This window comes from Tetrao urogallus, assembly GCF_951394365.1.
Source record: "Tetrao urogallus genome assembly, chromosome: 24".
In the NCBI taxonomy this organism is placed as follows: Eukaryota; Metazoa; Chordata; class Aves; order Galliformes; family Phasianidae; genus Tetrao; species Tetrao urogallus.
In genome coordinates, this window is record NC_136837.1 from 2,997,882 (window position 1) to 3,018,006 (window position 20,125).

Sequence of the window (20,125 nt, forward strand, 5' to 3'; positions counted from 1 at the left end):
TGATCTACTGTGCTTCACACCTCTGGGTGCAGTGCGTGTTTGTACAGTCCACATTTCCGCTCCGTGGGGAGAGCTGCGCTGTGCAAACAGCAGCTATGAGCTCACTGTTTTGGAACTTGGCAGTTAGAATGACTCCTCCCCTCTTGGCTCTTGCAAAGATGATGGGAGGAGGTTGCCAGAACTCCTTCTTGCACCTTTGTGGGATCGGACGCTTGTCCTTCCTGCACAGCTGCACGACAGCAGCCTGCAGTGGCACCTCTGGGAGCAGCACAGCAGCATCTCCACCTCCAGAAGCACAAGGAGGGCAACACGGGGGGTGCTGATAATTCCTCCCCACCTGCAGATGCTGCAGCCAAGCACAGGGATGAGCAGCAGCAGCTCCCAGCGCCTGCAGATCCTGATGTGTCACCTGCTGTGATGGCAGCCAGCAGAGAGGGGACAGTGGCAGCACCACACGTGCCCCAGTGCCCACAGCACAACCACAACTCCGGATGCGTACTTCCCCCTGCTGGCACCTGGGTGCAGCACCCACGGCCCCAAAACCCCCCATCCCAGCAGCAATGCCACGAAAGAAACTCCACCTGCAGCATCATCCAGGCAGACCTGGCCACCAGATCTCACCATATCCCCACACAAAGGGACTTTGGGAGTGGGGCAGCAGCATTGCATCCCTGAAGAACACTCTGGGGGGAGCCCAGCTGCTTAGGAGCCCTTTCAGGACATTGCCAAGCAGCCACTTGGCCTGGAGCCACGCGAGCAAGGAGAGACTGGGAGACGCAATAAGAGTCTTTAATCCAAAGGACCGAAGAGCAGACCAGAAAGGTTAGTATAAGCCAACAGATGGGAGAAAAAAAAAATTTATATATATATATATATATATAAGATAAAAACTGTTTCTTAAAACAAATTAAAATTGCATACAGTGTCTAAAAGATCACCTAAAAACTAAACATGGCCTTAAAAAAACGTTTCTCTTTCTCCCCGAGCACATTAAATGCAGTGAAACGTTGTGACAAATAATAATAATAATAATAACTCATGGATTAAAGACTTCAGCGCCACTGTTCTGCTCGGGGATGGGGGCTTTGCTCCCAGCCACCCCACAGGAGCCACACTGGATGGCAGCAAGACCCCAGCCCTGCAGCACCGCATCCCCTCCTTCCATCACCCGGGGACCCCCAGCACAGCATCACGCGGGTGGGGGGAGGGGGGAAAGCATCCTTGCCCTGCACAGATTGGGAGACCAGGGGGGAACACCCCCAAACCCGGCCCCCCGCCTGCCCTGAGGTCAGAACTGGATGGCACAGGGTGGGGGTGAGCCCCGTACCGACGCACAGCCACGTACGGACAGACAGCAGCACAGACGCACGCGGTGCTTGCGGAGAGCCCTGTGCCCCCTGGCGAGCAGCAAGGCTTCCAAGGCAGGGCAGGCCTCCAAAAATACTTTGTTTCCTCATTTTTTTCCCCAAGCATGCTTTAAAAGCAGCAGATTTCCAGGCCAGGGAGACAGCACGCCACCCATCAACCCCCCCATGGCTGCTTTCTGCCCAAAGCTTGCCTCAAGCCAGCACTCCATGCAGGGAGCACATGCTGTCAGGGTTTCAGCTCTACAGTAGTTTTAAAAAATACATATGTTAGATACCCTATAGGAAGGTCACCACAGGAATTTCCATGTCTTTGGAAGGAAGGAAGGAAGGAAGGAAGGAAAAAAAAAAACACAATAAAAATAAAAAACAAAAACGTTTCACAAAAGGGAAAAAATAAAATAAAATCCAATTATCAGCGTCGTTCACCTATAGGACAAAAAAACCCCCCTGGTTGGAGAGCGTGGATCAGATGGGGGGTATCGCCTGCTCCAGAAAGGTCAGAAACGCAGGTGAGTAGCTAAAAATAACTAGTCTGGTATAAACGTCTGAATTCCATGCGCTTGATATCACAGTCTGCCTCTTTTTGTCTTTTTTTTGTCTTAAAAAAAATATATATATAGTTATTGCTTTCTCAAGGGCTGGCGGTGCAGGCGCCCTCAGTGTGGGAGTGCAGCAGGCTCCGCGGGGTTGGCTTTCTTTCTCCTCTTCATCAGCAAAGGGTTGGAGGAATCCTCGATTTTCTTGATCTTGATTTGTTCGTAGTCCACTCGCATGGTGGCCAACGCGCTCGTCATCTCCTCCTGCAGGGGTGGGCAGAGCACAGCATCCCGTCAGCTCTGCTGTGAGACCCCACAGAGACCCCAAGGGACCCTGCCCGCACACCCCTGCCACCTCCCCCAGTCTCAATCATAAGGAAATGATAGGATGGGACCAATGGACCCGCAGCTCATTTTTCCAGCCCACTCCATCCACTGTGATTTGCATCGCAATTTTATACTGAATTGCAATTCCAATGTGGATCGGCTCAATCCAGGACCTGCCCAGCACGAGGGGAAGGCAGAACCAGGCAGTGCCCGGAGCGCAGAGCTTTTGGAGCAAGAAAATCAATTCAAAAGAGTCTTACCTTCACATCCTCCCATAGATCCTTCTCCTCCTTCAGCACACGGCTGGTGTGCAGCGGGGTCTGGGGCACCTGCATGGATTGCTGCAGGGGCGAGCAGAGTAGCATCAGCAAGGGGTGCCCCATCCCCATCCCATATCCCAGCCCCCATCCCAGCACATCCCACTGCTCACCATGATCCAGGGGTGGTTCATGAACTCCGTTATCGTCATGCGTTGAGTTGGGTCCGTCTTCAGCAGGTTGCGGATCAGCTGCTTCACTGCAAGAAGGGGAGAAGAAGGGGGCACGGGTAGGTCCCAGGGCAGCTCCCCCCCAGCCCCAAAACACCTGCACGCAGCCCCCCCAAATGCCCCAACCCAGTTCAAGCCTGCATGGCCCCACAACAGGCTTTACCTTCCTCCGACACTTCCGACCATTCGGGGTTGGGAAACTCATACTGGCCCATGCGGATTCGTTTCTTCATGCCAGGGGAGATGGCGAGGCCATGGTTGGAGTAGAAGGGGGGGTACCCACACAGCCTGCATGGAGCGGGGCAGCATCAGTGTGTGCTCCCAGCAGGAAGCAGCAGGTGATGGGACACCCCACCAGGATGGAGAGGGAATGGCTGACTTACAGAATGTACATGATGACGCCGAGGGACCACATGTCACAGGATTTATCATACTTCTCCGGGCCCAGCACCTCAGGGGCTGAGGGACAAGAGAGTGGGTTTTGGGGTGCAGACAAAGACCCTCAGGGCAGTGCAGCTCCAGTGCAATGCACAGGGCCAGTGCCACCTTGCAGCATGAGGCTGCAGCACAGGCACAGCAGTGTTGTCCATGCAGTGCCTGTGCCAAGCGTTGCACGCAGCAGTACCATGCATGGAGCAGCTCACCCTGCAAGCACGAGCAAAGCTACGCCCTAAAAGCAGCAAACCCCAAAAGCAGTACAAAGCAATCCAGCAAGTGACCGTCCCAAAAAATGCTTCACCATTAGGTGGGTGCAGAGCTGACGGGCTGTGCTGCAGGCAGTAAGCATGGTCCCCCTGAGCTTCCCTCCAGTTCCCACCAAGGAGGGGTCCCCTCACCCTCATCCCTGCAGACTTGAGAGCTCAGCCCCCAGCAGCTTACCCACGTAGTACGGCGTGTAGCACGGAGTGGCCAAGGAGTTGTGTGTGGTGGTTTCTTTAGCAAAGCCAAAGTCAGTGAGTTTTAACACAGCATTGGGCCTTTTGGAGGTGTACAAGAGGTTTTCCGGCTGCGGGAAGACAAGGGACAAGAGGTGAGGGCAGGGCTGGGGACAGCCCCAGCAGTGCTGCAGGGCTCAGCACCGCTCCTACCTTCACATCTCGGTGCGCGATGTTGATCGAATGCAGGTACTGGATGGCTTCCCCAATGCTTTTCATTATCTCCGAGGCCTCTGAAGCAGCAAGGAAACCAATAAAAGCATTTGTAGGTGACTTACAGCAGGCACTGTCCCCTAGGTTACTGTTCAGAACAGGAGTCAAAGCCAAAAGTGCTTCCTCTACCTGAAACCTCCCTCCCCAAGCAGTGATTCTACAGATCATGCGTCCCCTATAAAACCACAACCCCCAGAGTTTCATGGATTTGGGGGCAGTGCTTCTGTGCTGAAGTGCAATGGATGCTGTGAAAACATCCCTTAGCTCTGCTCTTGACTGAGCAAGAAGAACTGGGGTTGTAATCAAGGGCTGGGTACCCAAACTTGGCGTTCCTCAAATGCAAAATCCTGATACTGATACAAAGGAATGGGACATTCCTACAAGGAGCAAGAAACTGCCCAAGGATTGGATAGAAGTCACTGTGGGGCACCATACCCCGCTCCGTGAAGGCCTGGTCTCCCCTGTCCTGGATCCGGCTGAAGAGCTCCCCACCATCCAAGCTGGAAGAGAAGCAGCAGGGTTAGGGATAGGGAGGTCATGTGAGCAGCCCCAGCTCAAGCAACCTCAGACCTTTTGGTGCCCAGCCAAGAGCTGCATGAGCTCAGCAAAAGATGCACCTCCTCTCCATCCCCATTCTGAGGTTGATACTTCTAGGCAGCGGTGCTCCAGAAATGAGAGGAGCAGAGGATTCGCATGCGCTGCAGAGATGCCAGGCACGAACGGACGTGGTCTGCCCACCAAGCCACAAAAACACATTTACAGTAAAGACAGCAAAAAGCTCTAATGTGGCGAGAGTACTTCTTGGCCTAGTTTAGCTCACGAGACAACTGCCTCCTTGGTGAGGAAACCCCGTGCTGTGCGAAGCGCTGAGCTCAGGCAGCTGCATAGCTGGGCTCCATGTGCCCGCATGAGAATGGGTGACATCTCCCAAATCCCAACAGGCTGGGTGCAGAGCTGAGCTCTAGCTGTGGATCTGCATGGCATGTTTCACGTTGGCTTGGAGATGGGATGGAGAGAGGCAGGGATGGACTCCAATGCAGCAGAGCAGCTCACAGGTAAGGCTCTGGGAAGGGGCTGGGAAACTGGAATGGCTCCTGGGCCTCAAGGGCTCCCCAAGTGCCCTAAGGAAAGGCTCAGCTCCAAGCCAGATCAAGGATAAGATCAGGGATCACTTATCCATGAGAACAGGGATAACAGCACTTCCTGTCTCAGCCTTATCTAACTCAAGCAGAAACAGCTCCTGGCCTTCCTGGTGCAGATAGCATCTCAAGCTGGACATCTTGCAACATGGGCAGCACCAAACCACCCGGGAGTATCGCAGATCACGTGGTTATGGTCACACTGCACTGTGCATGGAGCTGCATCCCAAGCATCCCTTGAACAGGGGGAAGCCACCACAATAGAGTCCAGATCCCACTGTCCCCACCTTAAGGACACACTGCCCATCACTCCACCACTCTCCTTCCACGCAGGCAGACATCCCATCCCATCCCAGCCTATTCCACCTGCAGCTCCCAGGTCCTGATATGGTTCTCAGAGCCTCTTCCCATCCCAAAGCTTCTCCGTGCACCCTCTGCCCCCCCCAGGCAACCTGCCAGCTTGCCAGAGTTTTTGGCAAGAAAGCTGTATTAAATCACAGCTGCGGTTGGGATGTGGTTTCAATACTTTCCCCTTCATCCCTCCTCCTCCCCATGTTGTATCAAGCAGCCACCCAAAGCAGGCTGGCTCAGCAGCGCTGCCGGCTGTGGTGCTGCTGTCCGCACTGCGCCGCTGGGTGCCAGCACCTGGTGCTGAGCCTGGCTTTGCTCGGCCAAAGCGAGTTTGGTTATGACCCATCTGCTGCCAGAACTCAGGCCTGAAGCCTGAGCAAGCTTTCAGAATGACTCAGAGCCAGCGCAGGGCACACGGCACCTTGGAAGTCCGTCCTGAACATCACAGTGCAACACCTCTCACAGCACCAATGTCCACCAGCGGGACACCTCACCCCTCCCCATCACGCAGCCCCAGTGCACTCACCACTCCATGACAATGAGCAGACACTTCCTCCCCTGGTAGAGGTTCTCATAGACATCCATGATGCGGACAATGTGTGCACACTGCGACGCCCTCCAGTGCAGCTCCACTTCCCTGCGCGCCTTGGGGCAATCCTGCAGCATCTGCAAAGAGGCAGAACTTCATCAGCTCAGCACCCCGAGGAGCAGAGCAGCAGGCACCGTGCCCAGGCAAGGCAGCCAGGCTCCGTATGAGCACAGCTCGGTGCCGCATGCAATGCCTCCATCTCCATCTAGCGGGAGCAGCGCAAAGCCACCACCCCGAGAAGCACCCGGGGGGGGTGACAGAGTGCAGTCCGTCCTGTTAACCCTCAGCTGCGCTCCTGATCCAGCGCCAGTGATCCTGGTGGATAGCAAAAGCCAATGAAGAGCAGCTCCAGGGAAGGCAGATGGCCTGGAAGTGCCCCGTTTGCAGCCCTTGGACCCGCAGGGAGCACTGCAGTACCGCAGCACTCCAGCAGAAGCCAGGCTTGTGCATTACACACATGTAATGCTTGTGCGTTACTCCTCAGCTCCCCCACGAACCCAGGGCTCCTCTGCACCCTTCTCCCCTACATCCTTACATCAGCACAAGCCACTTGTCCTCATCTCCCCCTGTCACATCTGAGACTCCTGCAGCCCAGAACACCAACCAGCACCGCTTCTCACTGTGCAGCTTTGTTAGCATCACATCCCCGCGTGCCACCAAAATCCTCCCCCCTCCCCAGGCAGCCACACACTGCCCATCCACAGGCACCGATCCTTGGGGCCAACATCTGCATCCAGCCACCACCTCTGGCCCCACACCTCACCTTCTGTTCATGGTGGGGTCATTCTGCTCAGGGCCCCACACACGGGCAGCTCCAGAGGCCACGAGCCCAAAGCACACACATCCGAGGAGGGAACAAAGCAGTAGCCAGATGTTCCCCAAATAGCAGCAGCCCTCTAATGAGGCCCTTGCCCTTCCCAAAGACAACTCACAGTTCCCAGGTGCAGGAAGGATTTGCTAGGCTGCCACAGACTATTAATTACCGTGTTCGTCAGGATAAACAACCAGCCTTAATTATTATAGTGCTAAATATAGAGCAACAACTGTGCCTATCCTGAGTGTATTTCATCTTCCTTCCTGCCTTCAGCAGCTCTGGGGTTGGGTTTGGCAGAGCAAAGCACACACACTGCCCCGACCTCAGGTTGGCACTGGGGGCTCTGGCACCAGGAATAGGGTTGGCCTTAGGAAAAAATCATGCTGTATTTCTACACCTCGCTCCGCAGCATCACAGCCAGTGGGGGAAAGGCTGCTGCATCTCCAGCAGCACACAGCTGGGACCAGGGCCTGGAGAAAAGCTTTGTGATCCACAGCTCTGCTCCAACAGCCTGGGTGGGGAGTCAGGAAGTTTAAAGGGGAAAAAGAATAAAATAGTAATTGCACGCTGGGAAAATTGAACAGCAGGAAGCAGACAGAATAATTCTAAGCAAGACAACCAGATGTACAAAAATATACATCCAATTTTTAAAGAGCTTTTCAGGGAGCTTAATTGTATTCCTAACGAGCTCGAGGCAGCCACCTCCATTACCTGTACAGCACAGCCCTGACATTTGCTTTTGTGACATTTGCTTTTGTACTCAGGCACCCACAGGCAAGCAAACAGCTTCCTGATGGCCTCCCAAACACCCTCTGCCATTCAGCTCAGTCAACAGGCCAGCCTCAGTCCGGCTTCCTGCTGGCTATGGGATGGAAGAGCACAGCCAGCCTCGTTAAGGGCATGATTGGGTCTATTTAGGAAATGATCCTGGTGCCACTCAGGGCCAGGCACAGGGAGGTAGGAGGGGAAGGGGGATGCAGAAGGGACATGGTAGTGCCCAAACCATTATAAAAGCATCCCGTATCCCCACCCCCACCATCCCCTGCCCTCCAGCACCCGTTGGTGCTGAGCCCTCCAACAAGCTCTGCAGAGCCAACAACAAAAACCTTCGTGCTTTCCCATTTCAGGTTAAAACACAGCACCACACATTCATGGAAAGTGACAAAGATTGGCTTATCCCCATTCCCAGTTACAATCCGAGCCCTGGTTTTCCCAGCTGTAGCTCGGGTCTTTAACCACTGCCCCCACATTCCATTAACACCATCTTAGTGCTCCAAAACAAAGCTATTTTTCTGTATTTTGCTGCTCATTCGGGTCACGTGTGCTCTACGTCCAGCATATTTGGGTGCGTTTGGTAACACTGCCCATGTCCCCATTTTAGCTCTGGTATCCAGGGCACAGCCATATTTATATTTCTTGGCTTGCAAAGAGAAGGCTGCAATGGGAAAAGCACTTCATGCTCAAGAGTTAACTGCCCCCAGCCCATGGTGCCAGGCTGGGGCTGCCCAGGTCTTCAGAGCAGCATCAGACATGAAACTCTGCAGTGACTGAGAGCGCTTGGAGACCCTCAGTGTGCTGCAGGGAGGAGGGTGGGAGCCAGGAAGGAAGGAAGGGAGCAGAGCACACACAGAACATGCTCTGGTTCCTCCCCCCCACACACAGACAGAGCTGAATCAGCCCCACCACCCCCCATGATGTCGTGTGTGTGAGTCACAGCGGGTGGAAGCAGGGAGCTCCCTGCAGGCACCCAGCAGGGCAGGACCATGCTTTGCTTGGCATCCCACAGCTCAGGGATTTAACAGCAGCCCCGGCCTGCTGCCACAGCCAGATGTATCTTTATTTTTCTGCTCTCCCATCAGCAGTGCTTCCCACTTTGCTCTGGCAAAAGAAACAAACAAAACAAAACAAAACAGCTGCCAACACACTTGCAGAGCTCCTGCCCCACCAGGACAGCTCCTACTTCTGTTTGCTGCTTTTAGCAGCACACCATTTGGGACCCTCCAAGCAACAGCCCCACACAGCTGCATCCCAGGCCCCCACCAGCTATGGTCCCCCTCAGAGCAACAGGAGAGCAGGGAGGAAGCGCAGCTTCCTGGGCTCTTTCCTCCTCCCTGCTCACTTTCCCTTTCAAACATCTCCTGCAGCCCCCACGCCTTCGTGGCCACATGTTTTGCTGGCGATGCCAACGTGAGTTGGCAGTTTCACAAGCGGGCAGAGGATGCAGGATGCCGTGGGAAGAGCTGTGGTGATTGCATGATGCTTTCACAAGGAGCCCTGCAAGAGCAAAGCCAGCAAAATCCCGGAAGGAAGAGCATTGCAAGCATTGAGCAACACCATGGAGCGCAGCTGAGGCTGGTCCCACTGCAGGGGGACGCTGAGGACCCCCACCCTGCTGCCCCCAACCCAGGGCATCTGCTGAGCCTTTCCTCACCCACAACAGATGTGGCAGCTATTCAGCTTTTCAGGCAGCAACAAAAGGCCATCCGGGCTCACAAAGGCAACGAGCAAAAAGGCTGTGGCTTAACCAGGAGCCACCTGCCAGGGCCTCATGCAGTGGGATGCTGCTGCTCAGCAAGCCTGGCTCCGCTGCAGCAAAATCCAAGTACAACAATTTAATGGTCCCATGCAAGTACCCAGGGCACCAGCACAGCAGGGACAGCAGGATGAGAACGCAGGGATGGGGCTGCAGAACTCATGGGAGAAGTCAGAGCAGGTAAATGGCAGCACGAGGCAGCCCTGCTGACTCAGAGCCTCGCAGCGACGGCACGCCAACGGCAGGCAGCAGCGCTTAATAGAGACAAATGATGAGTGTCTGCTTCGTGTATGTGAGAAAAACAACACGAGAGGACCGTTCGGTTCCTGAGTTTTGTCTGGGGATGATCCTATTCTCAGCGCCACCCCGTGCATCAGAAGAAATACTGAATTTTGGTGACTCACTCATTATTCTTCTGTCCTAATGAGACAGTAGGGTTTGCACTGTGTGTTAATACCTTAGCCCAGCCTGCTTCTGCTTCTTCTAGCAGAAGCAGCATGGACTGACGCTTGAGCAGGGCATAAATCACGTAGAGCTGAAAGGACCCCAGAATGCCCCAAATGCTGTTCATCCCTTTCTCAGGTCACCTCCTGCTGGCAATCACTGTGACACCGGGTGAGAAGGACAGACAGGGGACAGTGCTGGCTGGCTTGGGGCCAGACAGAGACCAGCATTGCCATCAGCACCAGGTCTGCACTGCAAAAAGCAAAAGGAAAATGAGAAGTTGGGGAGGGGTGAACAACACCCTCACATGAGCTACACTGAGGCCAGCCGGTGTTTCACACTCAGTCTCCTTATCACCACCTCTTTGCAGAGCCTTTAAGGCTGCTTCCAGCCCTCCCTTCAGATCCCAGCCCTGAAGCCATGCGTCTAATCAGATTTCCTATCAGAGCTGCTGCACTCGTGAATGGAAAAGCACATACATGTCCTTTATGATAGGAAGTGGTTGATATTTACGGGTGTGTTTAATACAGAAGCAAGCACTGTGTAAACCATTAACTCAGCTCTGACCTACGTACTTTGTACTTCCCTCCCCAGGCAGCACGCATGGCCTGAAAATCCACAGCTCCAGCCCACACTGCAGCATCTCAGTGCCACAGCAGGGTGCCAGCTTGAGCCCTGTGTCCATAGGGATCCCCCTAGGCAGACACACTGGTGGCCCCAGCCCTGAGCAAGAACCAGGAGCTCGGAGCATCCCTCTGGGTCCCTGAGCCCCGCAGCCTCAGAGCAATCCTTCACCTGGCTGCACAGAGAACCCCATATTTACTTATTCAATCTGTTTTTGAGAAGCCTCCTTCTCCCAGATGGGTTGAGAAAAGCCAACAGGATGCAGCGCAGCGCTCCCAAAGCTCCTATCACCATTCGGGGCATCACCAAGGTTTTATTTACGTGCCCTTGAAGCTCGGTGACGCACAGCACGTTTGCATCACTCCGTCCTCTTCACGGTGATTTGTTTAAGAGCATTTTGTACCCTTGGCAGGCTCTGTCAACACCAGCAGTCAGCAAGCATCTCCTGACACCAAGCCCAGGGACACACACCCCAACAACAGCAGCCCGCTCCTCAGAGCCCTGCACCCCAATCACGCATCCTACATCACCCCAGAGGCAATCAGCTCCCCTCTCCATACCCAAAACCAACGTTAGGGATGTGGGAATGCCCTGGGATGAGCTGTGCCCAACCCCTCCCCTCCTCCCCCCCTCCCCGTCCCCACGTGGTCTGGGTGCTGCCAGGGACACAAGGCTGGCTGCTGCCCTACGTAACCAGCTCCTGCGTTAAGCGGCCGCTGCTGCTATTGAAAGGAGGTTTTGTGTTGTGCAGGGGGAAGGTCGGAACAAGAGCAACACGGAGATTTCATAACAAGCCTTTGTCTGCGCAAGCAGGGGCCCCACGGCTGCCTCCCTGAGCATGCTCCCCCCGGAGCTGTGACCGCCCTCCTCCGCCTTTGTCCTCCGCTCCACACCGTAAAAGCTCTTCGGGCTTTCCCAGAGCTGCTCTGCTCCTCCTCCCGCTGCTCCGGGGATATCCCGCAGCCCTGGCATTCTGCAGGATCCCTAAGATAGTTTGTACAGTGGCACGCTGCAAATGTTTTGCAACAAACCCAAGCGGGTTAAGAGCTGAGCAACCCTCCAACCCAAAGCAATCCATGGGCACGTGGAGCCTTGAGCACCGGAGCAAGAAGCATTACAGAGGAAATCCTGACCTCAAAGGAATGCAGTGAGAACAAGCAAGCAGCCCCACTGGCAGCCCCTTAAGCAGCCCCGATAGCAGCAGGCTGTGCCTCCCTGCAGATCTCCACCATCCCTGCACGTGGCCTTGCAGAGCAACTGGAGCTGAAAGAGGCCTTGGGGCCACAGCAGCAATGAGGCCGGGAGCCTCCTGCCACCCACGAGCTGTCCCCACGTGTGGGAAGCCCCACCAAGCCCACCCCAGCTCCCAGCCCTCAGCACTTCCAGCTCCCGACCCCCCCTGCAGAGCTCAGCCCCTCTGCACCAGGCATCCTGAGACAATTCCAGCTGAGGGGAAAACACAGTTATGCTTCTATTTTAAAAAGCCCTTTTCGCATCCTGCTGGCACCTCATTAAAGCACTCAGGACACAGCTGCTATTATTAGCTCTCCCAGCACCAGCAGCAGCTCCACGCTGGGCACGGGGAGCAAGAGGGAGGCAGGGAGGTCTGGCAGAGCCAGGACAGGGCTCAGCAGCCCGGTCAGCGCCGTAACCTCGGAATACCTCATCCCGCAAGCATGCATAATTCAGCACAGCGCCGGGACGCACACGCCTCCAAAAGCGCCATCAGAGGAAAAACCTTCTCCCCTCTCACCACGACTGAGAAGGAAATGTTGGTGTCTAAAAGCAGCTCCCACGAAGAGGTCCAGCACTGCAGAGCAAGGAGTCAATAGCTGAGGTTTTATCTGCTTGCATCTTCTAAGTACACAGCGAGAACACGCACACGCTGGGAAGACTTGCTGATCCTTTCACAGATGCTCAGTGTCCCACTGCTAGGCAGTTTTTAGTACTAAGTTCCTTGTTTTCTTACTAAGTACGACAGCCAGTGTTTCGCCTGCTACATTAAAATGGACAGGGGGATGAAAGGATAAAAGCAAAAAAAAAGCAGGGGCACTTAAAGATGAAAACAAATGAACAAACAAAAACTATCACTGCATTTACTGCCACTGCCCCAGCATCTGGAGAGCTGTCTGGGACCGTGCATCCTGACAATCCCCAGCCCCTAAAACCAAACCAACCTGGTACTGTCAGCTCAACACATTGGTTCACCATGGACCCACAGGCACAGGGTGAGGGGAAGCAGCTCTTGGGTCCTGCTTTGCACCGGTTCCAGAAAAGCCACCTTGTGCCATGGGCGGGGAGGTGTTCTTCCCCCATGATAACACAGTGGAAGTTCCATCCCCAGAGCAGAATAAAGAGCATGAATGGGGATACAAGGAGGGAGATGCTAACACAGAATGAGCCACTGAGTCACCAGAGCCAAGCAGCGAGGTGTGGCCAGCTCCCAGATGGGGCAGCCTGGCTGGTGGGAGAGGGCTGCATGTTTACACGGTCAGACAGGAAAGCAGGGAGAGTTCCTGTGCTCTGAACTTCCATCCAAGGGTCAAAGTGAATTTCCCATCAGTCGCAGGGCGGTTGCTCTCTCTCGTGTCCCTGGTGCTGGGAACAGATTTCTCCTTGCAGGGAAACTCACTGAAGAAAAAAAAAAAAAAGCAAGAATCTTGCAAGCCCCCAAGTTAGCCGGATGAAGGCATTCCCCAGGGAATTTTCAGGCAGGCTCCCCAGATCCTCCTTCCCATGGGCAAAGCACCACACGCTGTGTGCCACAGCTGGAAACCCACCCCTAGCCCACGGCACAGGGCGCACAAACCCCAAAACACCAGCGCCCGGCTCTGATGACTTCCAGGAGACAGCTTGGTTTTAAACTTCCCAGCAAACCCACTCCTACCCACGGAAAGGCATCCAGCACTGCGGCAGAGCAACTTGTGCAACAGCAGCCCGTGTTTTCTTAGAGATCTGCTCAGACTCATGAGCAGCGACGTTGCGAAATGGCTGGAGAGGAAAAGGGAGATGCAGCAGAGCCTGAGAGAGGAAGCCGATATGGGCTCCAATGGTTCCTGCAGCCTGGCTGTGTCAGAAGGGGAAGGGACATGATACCCACAGTGATAAAGACTGCGAGCCCAATCCTGCCCTTCTGCTAATGCACACGGATACAGAAATTATTAAACCTGTTCTTGAATTTCAAGACGGTACACACAACACGGCTATCATTACCACTTAAAATAAAAACAGTCTTGCTACCAGACCAGCCTTCCTCGCCGTTTATTTTTTCTTACAGCAAGCTGGAGATAACACACATTCTTCCCTGTTGGCTTAGATCTGATTGCACATGCTTTCCCCCAGCCTAGCTGAGGATAAGACAAGTGGGATGCTGTGCCCATTTCCGAGCAGTGCTGCTTGACCCTGCTTCCACCCGCACCTATCAGCTCCAACCGTGATTACTGCGGCTGATGGAACACGCTGCCAAATTTCCAAGCAGTCCCAGCTCCAGCTCTTTCCCTGAAAACACACATTTGGCATGGAGTCCAAGGAGCCTTTCAAGAGGCTACACGAGCTCTACACCATGTTTCAGAGCTAGAGGACACGGGCGAGGAAAGTGGACTGAGAACTGCTCATTTTTGCAGAGTCAGAGCAGAGGATGCTCCACATCTGCCCCACGAGAACCCAGAGATGGGGCTGCCTGAAAAGCACTGGAGGTCTCAGCCCCTCAGCAAAGCCCTGACCCACTGCTGTGCAGCTTTTGTCTGCTCCAGAATGAAAGGCACATGGCAATGACAGCCCAAACTCATGCACACCGCCATCCTAAGGACAGGAGAGCTGAAAGGGCTGAATTCATCAAGATGGCCCAGAGAGCTGCCTGCAGGCAGGGGCGCACACTGAGAGGCAGCAAATGAGATTATGATGGAGAAAACAAGCCTGTCCTTCCAACAATCCCAAACTGGGATAGCTTATGGGAGCTGAACTGCAGAGTGCCCGCCTGGCTGGGCACCCCAGGAACATTCAGATCTGAGACTGTATTCTGAACTTTATCTCTAGTTTAGACTGCAGCTTGCTGGGTGCCCAGGCACATAATCACATGCATCCCTGATGCCAACAGCTTAAATAATCTCATTACATATGACGGCAAACACCGCAACGGTCGCAGGCCGTTTGAGCCAACTTGCTCACCTGCCCTTTCCGCTGGGAGAATTTCCTTTGTCACAGCAAAGCCACGCACCAACATGATGCACTAATTCATGGAAAGATGACGCCGTCCTCCCCAGCAGCATCAGGCTCGAGGCTGAGCCGTGGCCAGGCTCCACGTGCTCCCAGCACAGCATACCAGGTTGCTGGAGCTCTCTGGGTTCAGCCTTGCTCCCTGCACACAGGGTGCTCGCTGCAAAGGAGCAATGCCAGCTGCCCAGAGGTGATGATCAGGATGCACAGAAGCCCAGATCGTGCTGAAGCCCCATCCCAGGACACCCACCTGGACCAACCTGGGCTTCCAGCGGGTTTATTAAGGAAAAGAAATCAAATAAATCAGGTAGCGCTGTGCCCGTGGGGCTGGTGGAAGGACTGCCTTGATCCTCATGGACCCACACCCTCAGACTCTCCTTACCCAACCTGTGGGCTCAAATGGGTCCTGCCCACCCCACAGCTGGGAGAGGAGCCCAGCAGCACCCCACACCACGGCAGGGGGAGCACAAGCCTGAGAGGCCCCAGGGGCAGCCCCAGAGCAGCCAGCCCGGCGCAGGGGAGGGGAGGCAGCGCGTTATTCTTGGAAACCAGGAGGTGAGCTCATGCTGCCTGAATGCTGCAACTTGAGGCCAGGCACGCCGGGCTGGGAGAGGGGCCTGACTGCAGCCTGCAAGGCTTACGTGGGTCTGGGGCCTCCAGGGAGCACAGCACGCAGGTTCCTTCCACCCATAACATCAGCACAGAGCAAGCCCCCACATCCCCCCATGCTTCCTCAGCTAGAGTTCTCTTGGAGCTCTCCTGTCCTGTCCAGCCAAGGCATGAGGACCCTGGGCTTATCTAGATGTCATCTGTGAGCCTGGGCAAACCCCTGTAAACCCCCACCTCCCAGCCTGCGAGCATAGGAAGCATTGATCTCCTTTACAAGCCCCTGGGGCTGAAGGCATTCAGTCATTAAGAGAAAGGGCCCTATCATTTCCTGAGCACTTGCCAAAGCAAAAGTCAGCCCTCGGCTCCCAGGCTGTTATCAGTTTATCTGTGTTGTCAATATGACTGTTCGGAACATGTAATGTAATCTGAAGGGATTATGGCTGATCATAAATTGTTTAAACAAACTCAAAACCCAACTCAGTAAACTCTTTTGGTCAATGAGATAATAAACCACTGCGTTGGGAAAGCCCCGGCGATGTCACGATACTTTCCAAGGCTTTAAAACTATGATTTGCACAAAAAGCCACAGCGAAGACGTTTCTGGTTACATAAAATACATGGCAGAGCTCACAAAAATCCCACCACTGACAAAGGAGCAGAAGTACAGCAGACAGAACGTGTGTTCTGTTCCCCTGGAGCAAAAGTCCACGATATTCACACACTCCATCACTTCGAGGGTATTTTTCCAGCTGGCTTATATGAAGGATAAAGCACATGAGCTCAAATGAAGCTAGAGAAAGCCATATGAAATAGGGTGCTCTGCTTCCTTAAGTGTCTTCATACAACACCTCAGCCATGACGGCTGACCACAAGGCCACCAGCTCCACAAACACCCCCAGCACTGTGCAGGCACAGCTACAATACAGCCTGCCCTACTTCCAGGACAGGCAGCTCAGAAGAATAACGAACCACAGAAGTGCTGGGCTCCTTCCTCCATCAGAGGAACCATCGCTCCCCTTATCTGATGAGATTGAGTGAGGCCGAGACTGTTTCGCAAACATGCCCTGAAGCACTGAGGATGCTCCAAAACCCATCTGTGAGAGGGGACAGCCCTGCAGGCAGCCTGAGGCTCTCCCACCTGAAGGAAGAGGCGAAGATTTCCTATTCTGAAATTTGGGTGAGGAGTACCCATGGTTTATTTTAAAGGAAAACTGTCCCATCAATGACACACAGCCAAGAAACAAAGCCATCACCTACTCTACTTGGCCCATTCTCCAGTCTGGGTTGCCTGCCACTTCCCTGCCACACGCTGAATTCAGACAGCGACCTCCCTCCTGCCCCTTGCCTAAAGATGAGCTAAAAGCAGAATTTGCAGCTCGCAGCCCCGTGCCACCATCACAGCCTGCATCACATAACGCCAGCAGCCTGACCACAGCCAAGTCTGGTCAGCAGTGACCTACATACAGAAACTTTCACAGAGGTCACAAGCCTAATTTTGCTTAATAATAAACGGCACCAAGCTAAAAGGAAGAAACGGGTAAGAACCCACTCAAAGCTCGCGTTTCAGCTCCATCCATCACTTCTCTAGAGTCTTCACATTCCCACGCTGCTCAGCACCCAGGAGTAAAGCACTGTGCACCCAACAGGGTCCCAGCAGCTGCGGGCTGAGATCAGCAGCTCAGGTGCATCTCTGACCCTGCATATGAAATCCTGAGTGCTTTAGGTCCTTCTTGATGCTGAAAAGTAGAACTGAGGGCAGGAAGCTAGTGAAATAAACAACAACGATCAAGAAGACGAGTAAAGGAATAGCTCCACATTTTACCTAGGCACGGTGCAGCAAATAAAACTACCATCCATTAACTCACACACAGCACTGTTTCATTTAATGATGCATCTCTGCCACGGACCATTGCACTGGAAGAAAATTGGCTGTAACGTTCTCATTGCTGCTGGAACGCTGAGTCTGAGCTCAAACTCTCCCCAAGCACTGAAAAGTGCTCTTAAGCAAACTGACCCTCAGCAAAATGCTGGTTTCAACGCATCTCTGTGTTTAGGTTTAGCAACATAATAGCTGCTCCTGACCCAAGAGGAAGCACGATGTAACCATAAGACACCATTAACACTAAGGAGACACACAATTGTTTCCCTCCAGCGGAGGATTGCATTAATGTAGGAGATCTTGGAACAGAAAATGTGAAGAGAAAATGTTCCGAATGGAAAGGTTTGCTGCACCACCAAAGCAGGCGGCACAAAGAGATTTCAGCTGTGGCTTCTGGCTACTGGCCATCAGAATTCTTTTAAGCATCATCTGAAACATGACGACTCAATGCAATCACTTCTGTGCATCCTGCTTTAGGTCATCATTCCACACTGATGCAGCCCGTGAGTAATTCCAATCTAAATACCTCCGCAGGTCCCCAGCAGAGACATCGCCCCGACTGCGGAACAAGGGATGGATGAAGTCAGCTCCCATCGCATCCCAGGCTGTCACCCCACGGGTCTGTGCTCATAAGGCAGCTTGTCTGGGATCCCAAACCCCTCCCCCCAGAATGGTTTTTAAGGGGCTGGAAGGAATTGCTTACAGCAGCAGCCGTGCTGCTCTTTGAAAAGCCAGAGAGCTCAGCTGAACACTCCTCTCTGCATCGGGGAGGTGCAAAGAGGCCAGGACAGGGGACAGAGGGCAGAAGACCAGCAACTTTCCAAAGCAGAGATCTTGGAGCATCACCCTCGAAGAGCTGCTCAGGCATTCTGACTTATAACACAAAGTCCTGCTCTGCAAGATGCTTTTCGATACAGCACCCAGCGTTAAGTCCTGACAGCTGCTGCACTGTGCTCTGATAGCAGTGGGAGCACAGTGCAGCCCCAACCATTCTAGAAGGAGCCCTGGTGTCACCCAGCCCCGCACCGCCGCTCCATCCTTCCTTCCCCTTTCAGCACTGCAAAAGGGAAGCGCCAGATCCACGCTTTATAGGGTTGAGTCAACTGCAGAAGCAGCGAAGAGCGCATCTGTCAAAACAGAAGAGGATTTTGCTGATTTCCACCCAAACGAACTGCCAACACGTGTCACCCTGCAGCGTGACGGGCTGCGGCGAATGGAAACCGCCTGCTTTTTGGGGAGGAAAAGTCCAACTTTCATCACCCTGTTGAACAAGGCTCCCCTTCGCCACACGCTTTCCGCACCATCCTGTCCCCACGTACCTTAGCAGCGCCACTTGCACCTCCAGAGCCCACCTGTTCATTCATTCACAGTGGCAAACCCTGAGAGCAACAGAGAGGCAACTCTACAAACAAGAGGCGGGGGTTACAGATCCAGACCGTTATCTGTTCAGCCTTCACCATCCTCAGGGTAACAGCGAGGTTCTGAACAGCTCCTGCGTGAGCGAAAGCTGCAGCTCTGCTGGGAACGCAGTGCTCCCAGGCTGCCTGCACCCGCATCACCCAGCTCCAACCTCCACAAACTTCCCCTCGTCTCTCTCCAGCAGGGAGACACGCTGCTGCATTCCTTCCCTCAACAAGTGATTTCAAAACAAGGAAACCTTCGGATCACCGAAATGCCTGTCTGTAAGATCCACAGCTAAACAGGGGATGCTAAGGAGCAAGTTACACACAATGGATGAGCAGAGTAACACGGAAATGTTCTGTTGCTGCTCGCTGTTACGCGCTGATTCATGGAGCCTGGGAGACCTGTGGGCACCGATGGAGCTCTGCGCAGGGACCCCAGGTCAGTCTGCCATCCGAACACAGGAGCAAACAAACTCACCAGACAAATCCCACAAGGATTTGTGCTCCTAAGGCAGCACAAGCAGATGTTATTCGCTTTGTTTGTATTAGAAAGCCATAAAGCTACATCCCGCCGCTGTTAATAGAAAGCAACTCGGCCGGACGGGCAGCAGGGCAGGGAGGCAGAGCTCCCATTGTCCGGGCCGCCCGCAGCTCGAACGCCCGCTCCGCAGAACCGGTTCCCGAGTTTCGCTGCCCGTGTCCCCGCTCACAGGGCAGCGCGGAGCCGCCGGGAGGAGCGGGGTTCGGGGCGGAGCGAACCTCCCGCACCGCCCGGGGACCCGGAGGAGCCCGACCTGGGAGCCCCGGGGGGAAGAGAGGTGCGGAGAGCCACGGCGCGCACCTTTAGGGCGAACTTCTCCCCGCTCTTCTTGCTGAAGATCTCCAAAACTTTCCCGTTGATGCCGAGCCCCAACACTTGCGTGGTGACCTTGTAGTCGTCCGTGATGGCATTCTTCCGGATCTGCAGGCCGCCCTTCACGGGGAACGGTGGAAACTGAGGCGGCGGCGGCGGTCCGTGGGGAGCTGCGGGAGGCGGGGGCGGCGGCGGCTGCGGCGGCGGAGGGCTGGGAAAGCCGGCGGGCGGCGGCGGCGCCCCGGAAAGCATGGCGGGAGGCGGCGGCGGCGGCGGGAGGGCCGCGGGGTGCGGGAGGGCTCCGAGCCGAGCGGGCGGGCGCAGGGAGCGGGGCACGGGGAGGGGAGAAGCGCCGCCGCCGCCGCCGCCCCCCGCCGGTGCGCCCCGGCCCCGAACGCGGAGACGGGAAGAGGAAGGCTCCGGTGAGGCCGGCTCCTCCTCCTCCTCCTCCCGGCGCGGCTCGGCTCTGATGTCAGCGCCTCGCCGCGGCCGGGCACGGCCGACGGGGGAGGGACGGGGCGGGGATGGGCTGCGCTCGGCGGGGCGGGGGAACCGAACGCACGGCCCGGCCCCGCAGGGAGAAGCGGAGCGGGGGTGGTAGGAAGGGGTCGATGGCCGCCGAGTGCCCTCCCTGCCGGTAACTCTTATCTGGAAGTAGATCCCTTGGAGCCAGGAGATGGGGACAATGCCATCGACGTGCGAAGCGGGGGAGAACCGTCCGAAAGAATGAAGCGGTGATTTATCGCATCTCTTCCACGCTCAGTCCGGGATCCGGCACAGATGCTGCCCAGCTCGGAGCTGCTGGGA

The 20,125-nt window shown here is 55.0% G+C and overlaps 1 protein-coding gene across 1 annotated transcript; it reads right to left on the minus strand.

The window, feature by feature from the left end:
- Window positions 1–2,023: 2,023 nt before the first annotated feature.
- MAPKAPK2 (MAPK activated protein kinase 2) lies at window positions 2,024–19,570 on the minus strand (the record flags this gene model as incomplete). The annotated part of the gene is made up of 10 exons (XM_079546425.1): window positions 2,024–2,167; window positions 2,491–2,571; window positions 2,661–2,746; window positions 2,881–3,005; window positions 3,101–3,176; window positions 3,597–3,723; window positions 3,806–3,885; window positions 4,301–4,365; window positions 5,882–6,021; window positions 19,307–19,570. 10 exons carry the CDS (start codon window positions 19,568–19,570, stop codon window positions 2,024–2,026), a joined length of 1,188 nt encoding a protein of 395 aa, XP_079402551.1.
- Window positions 19,571–20,125: the final 555 nt, after the last annotated feature.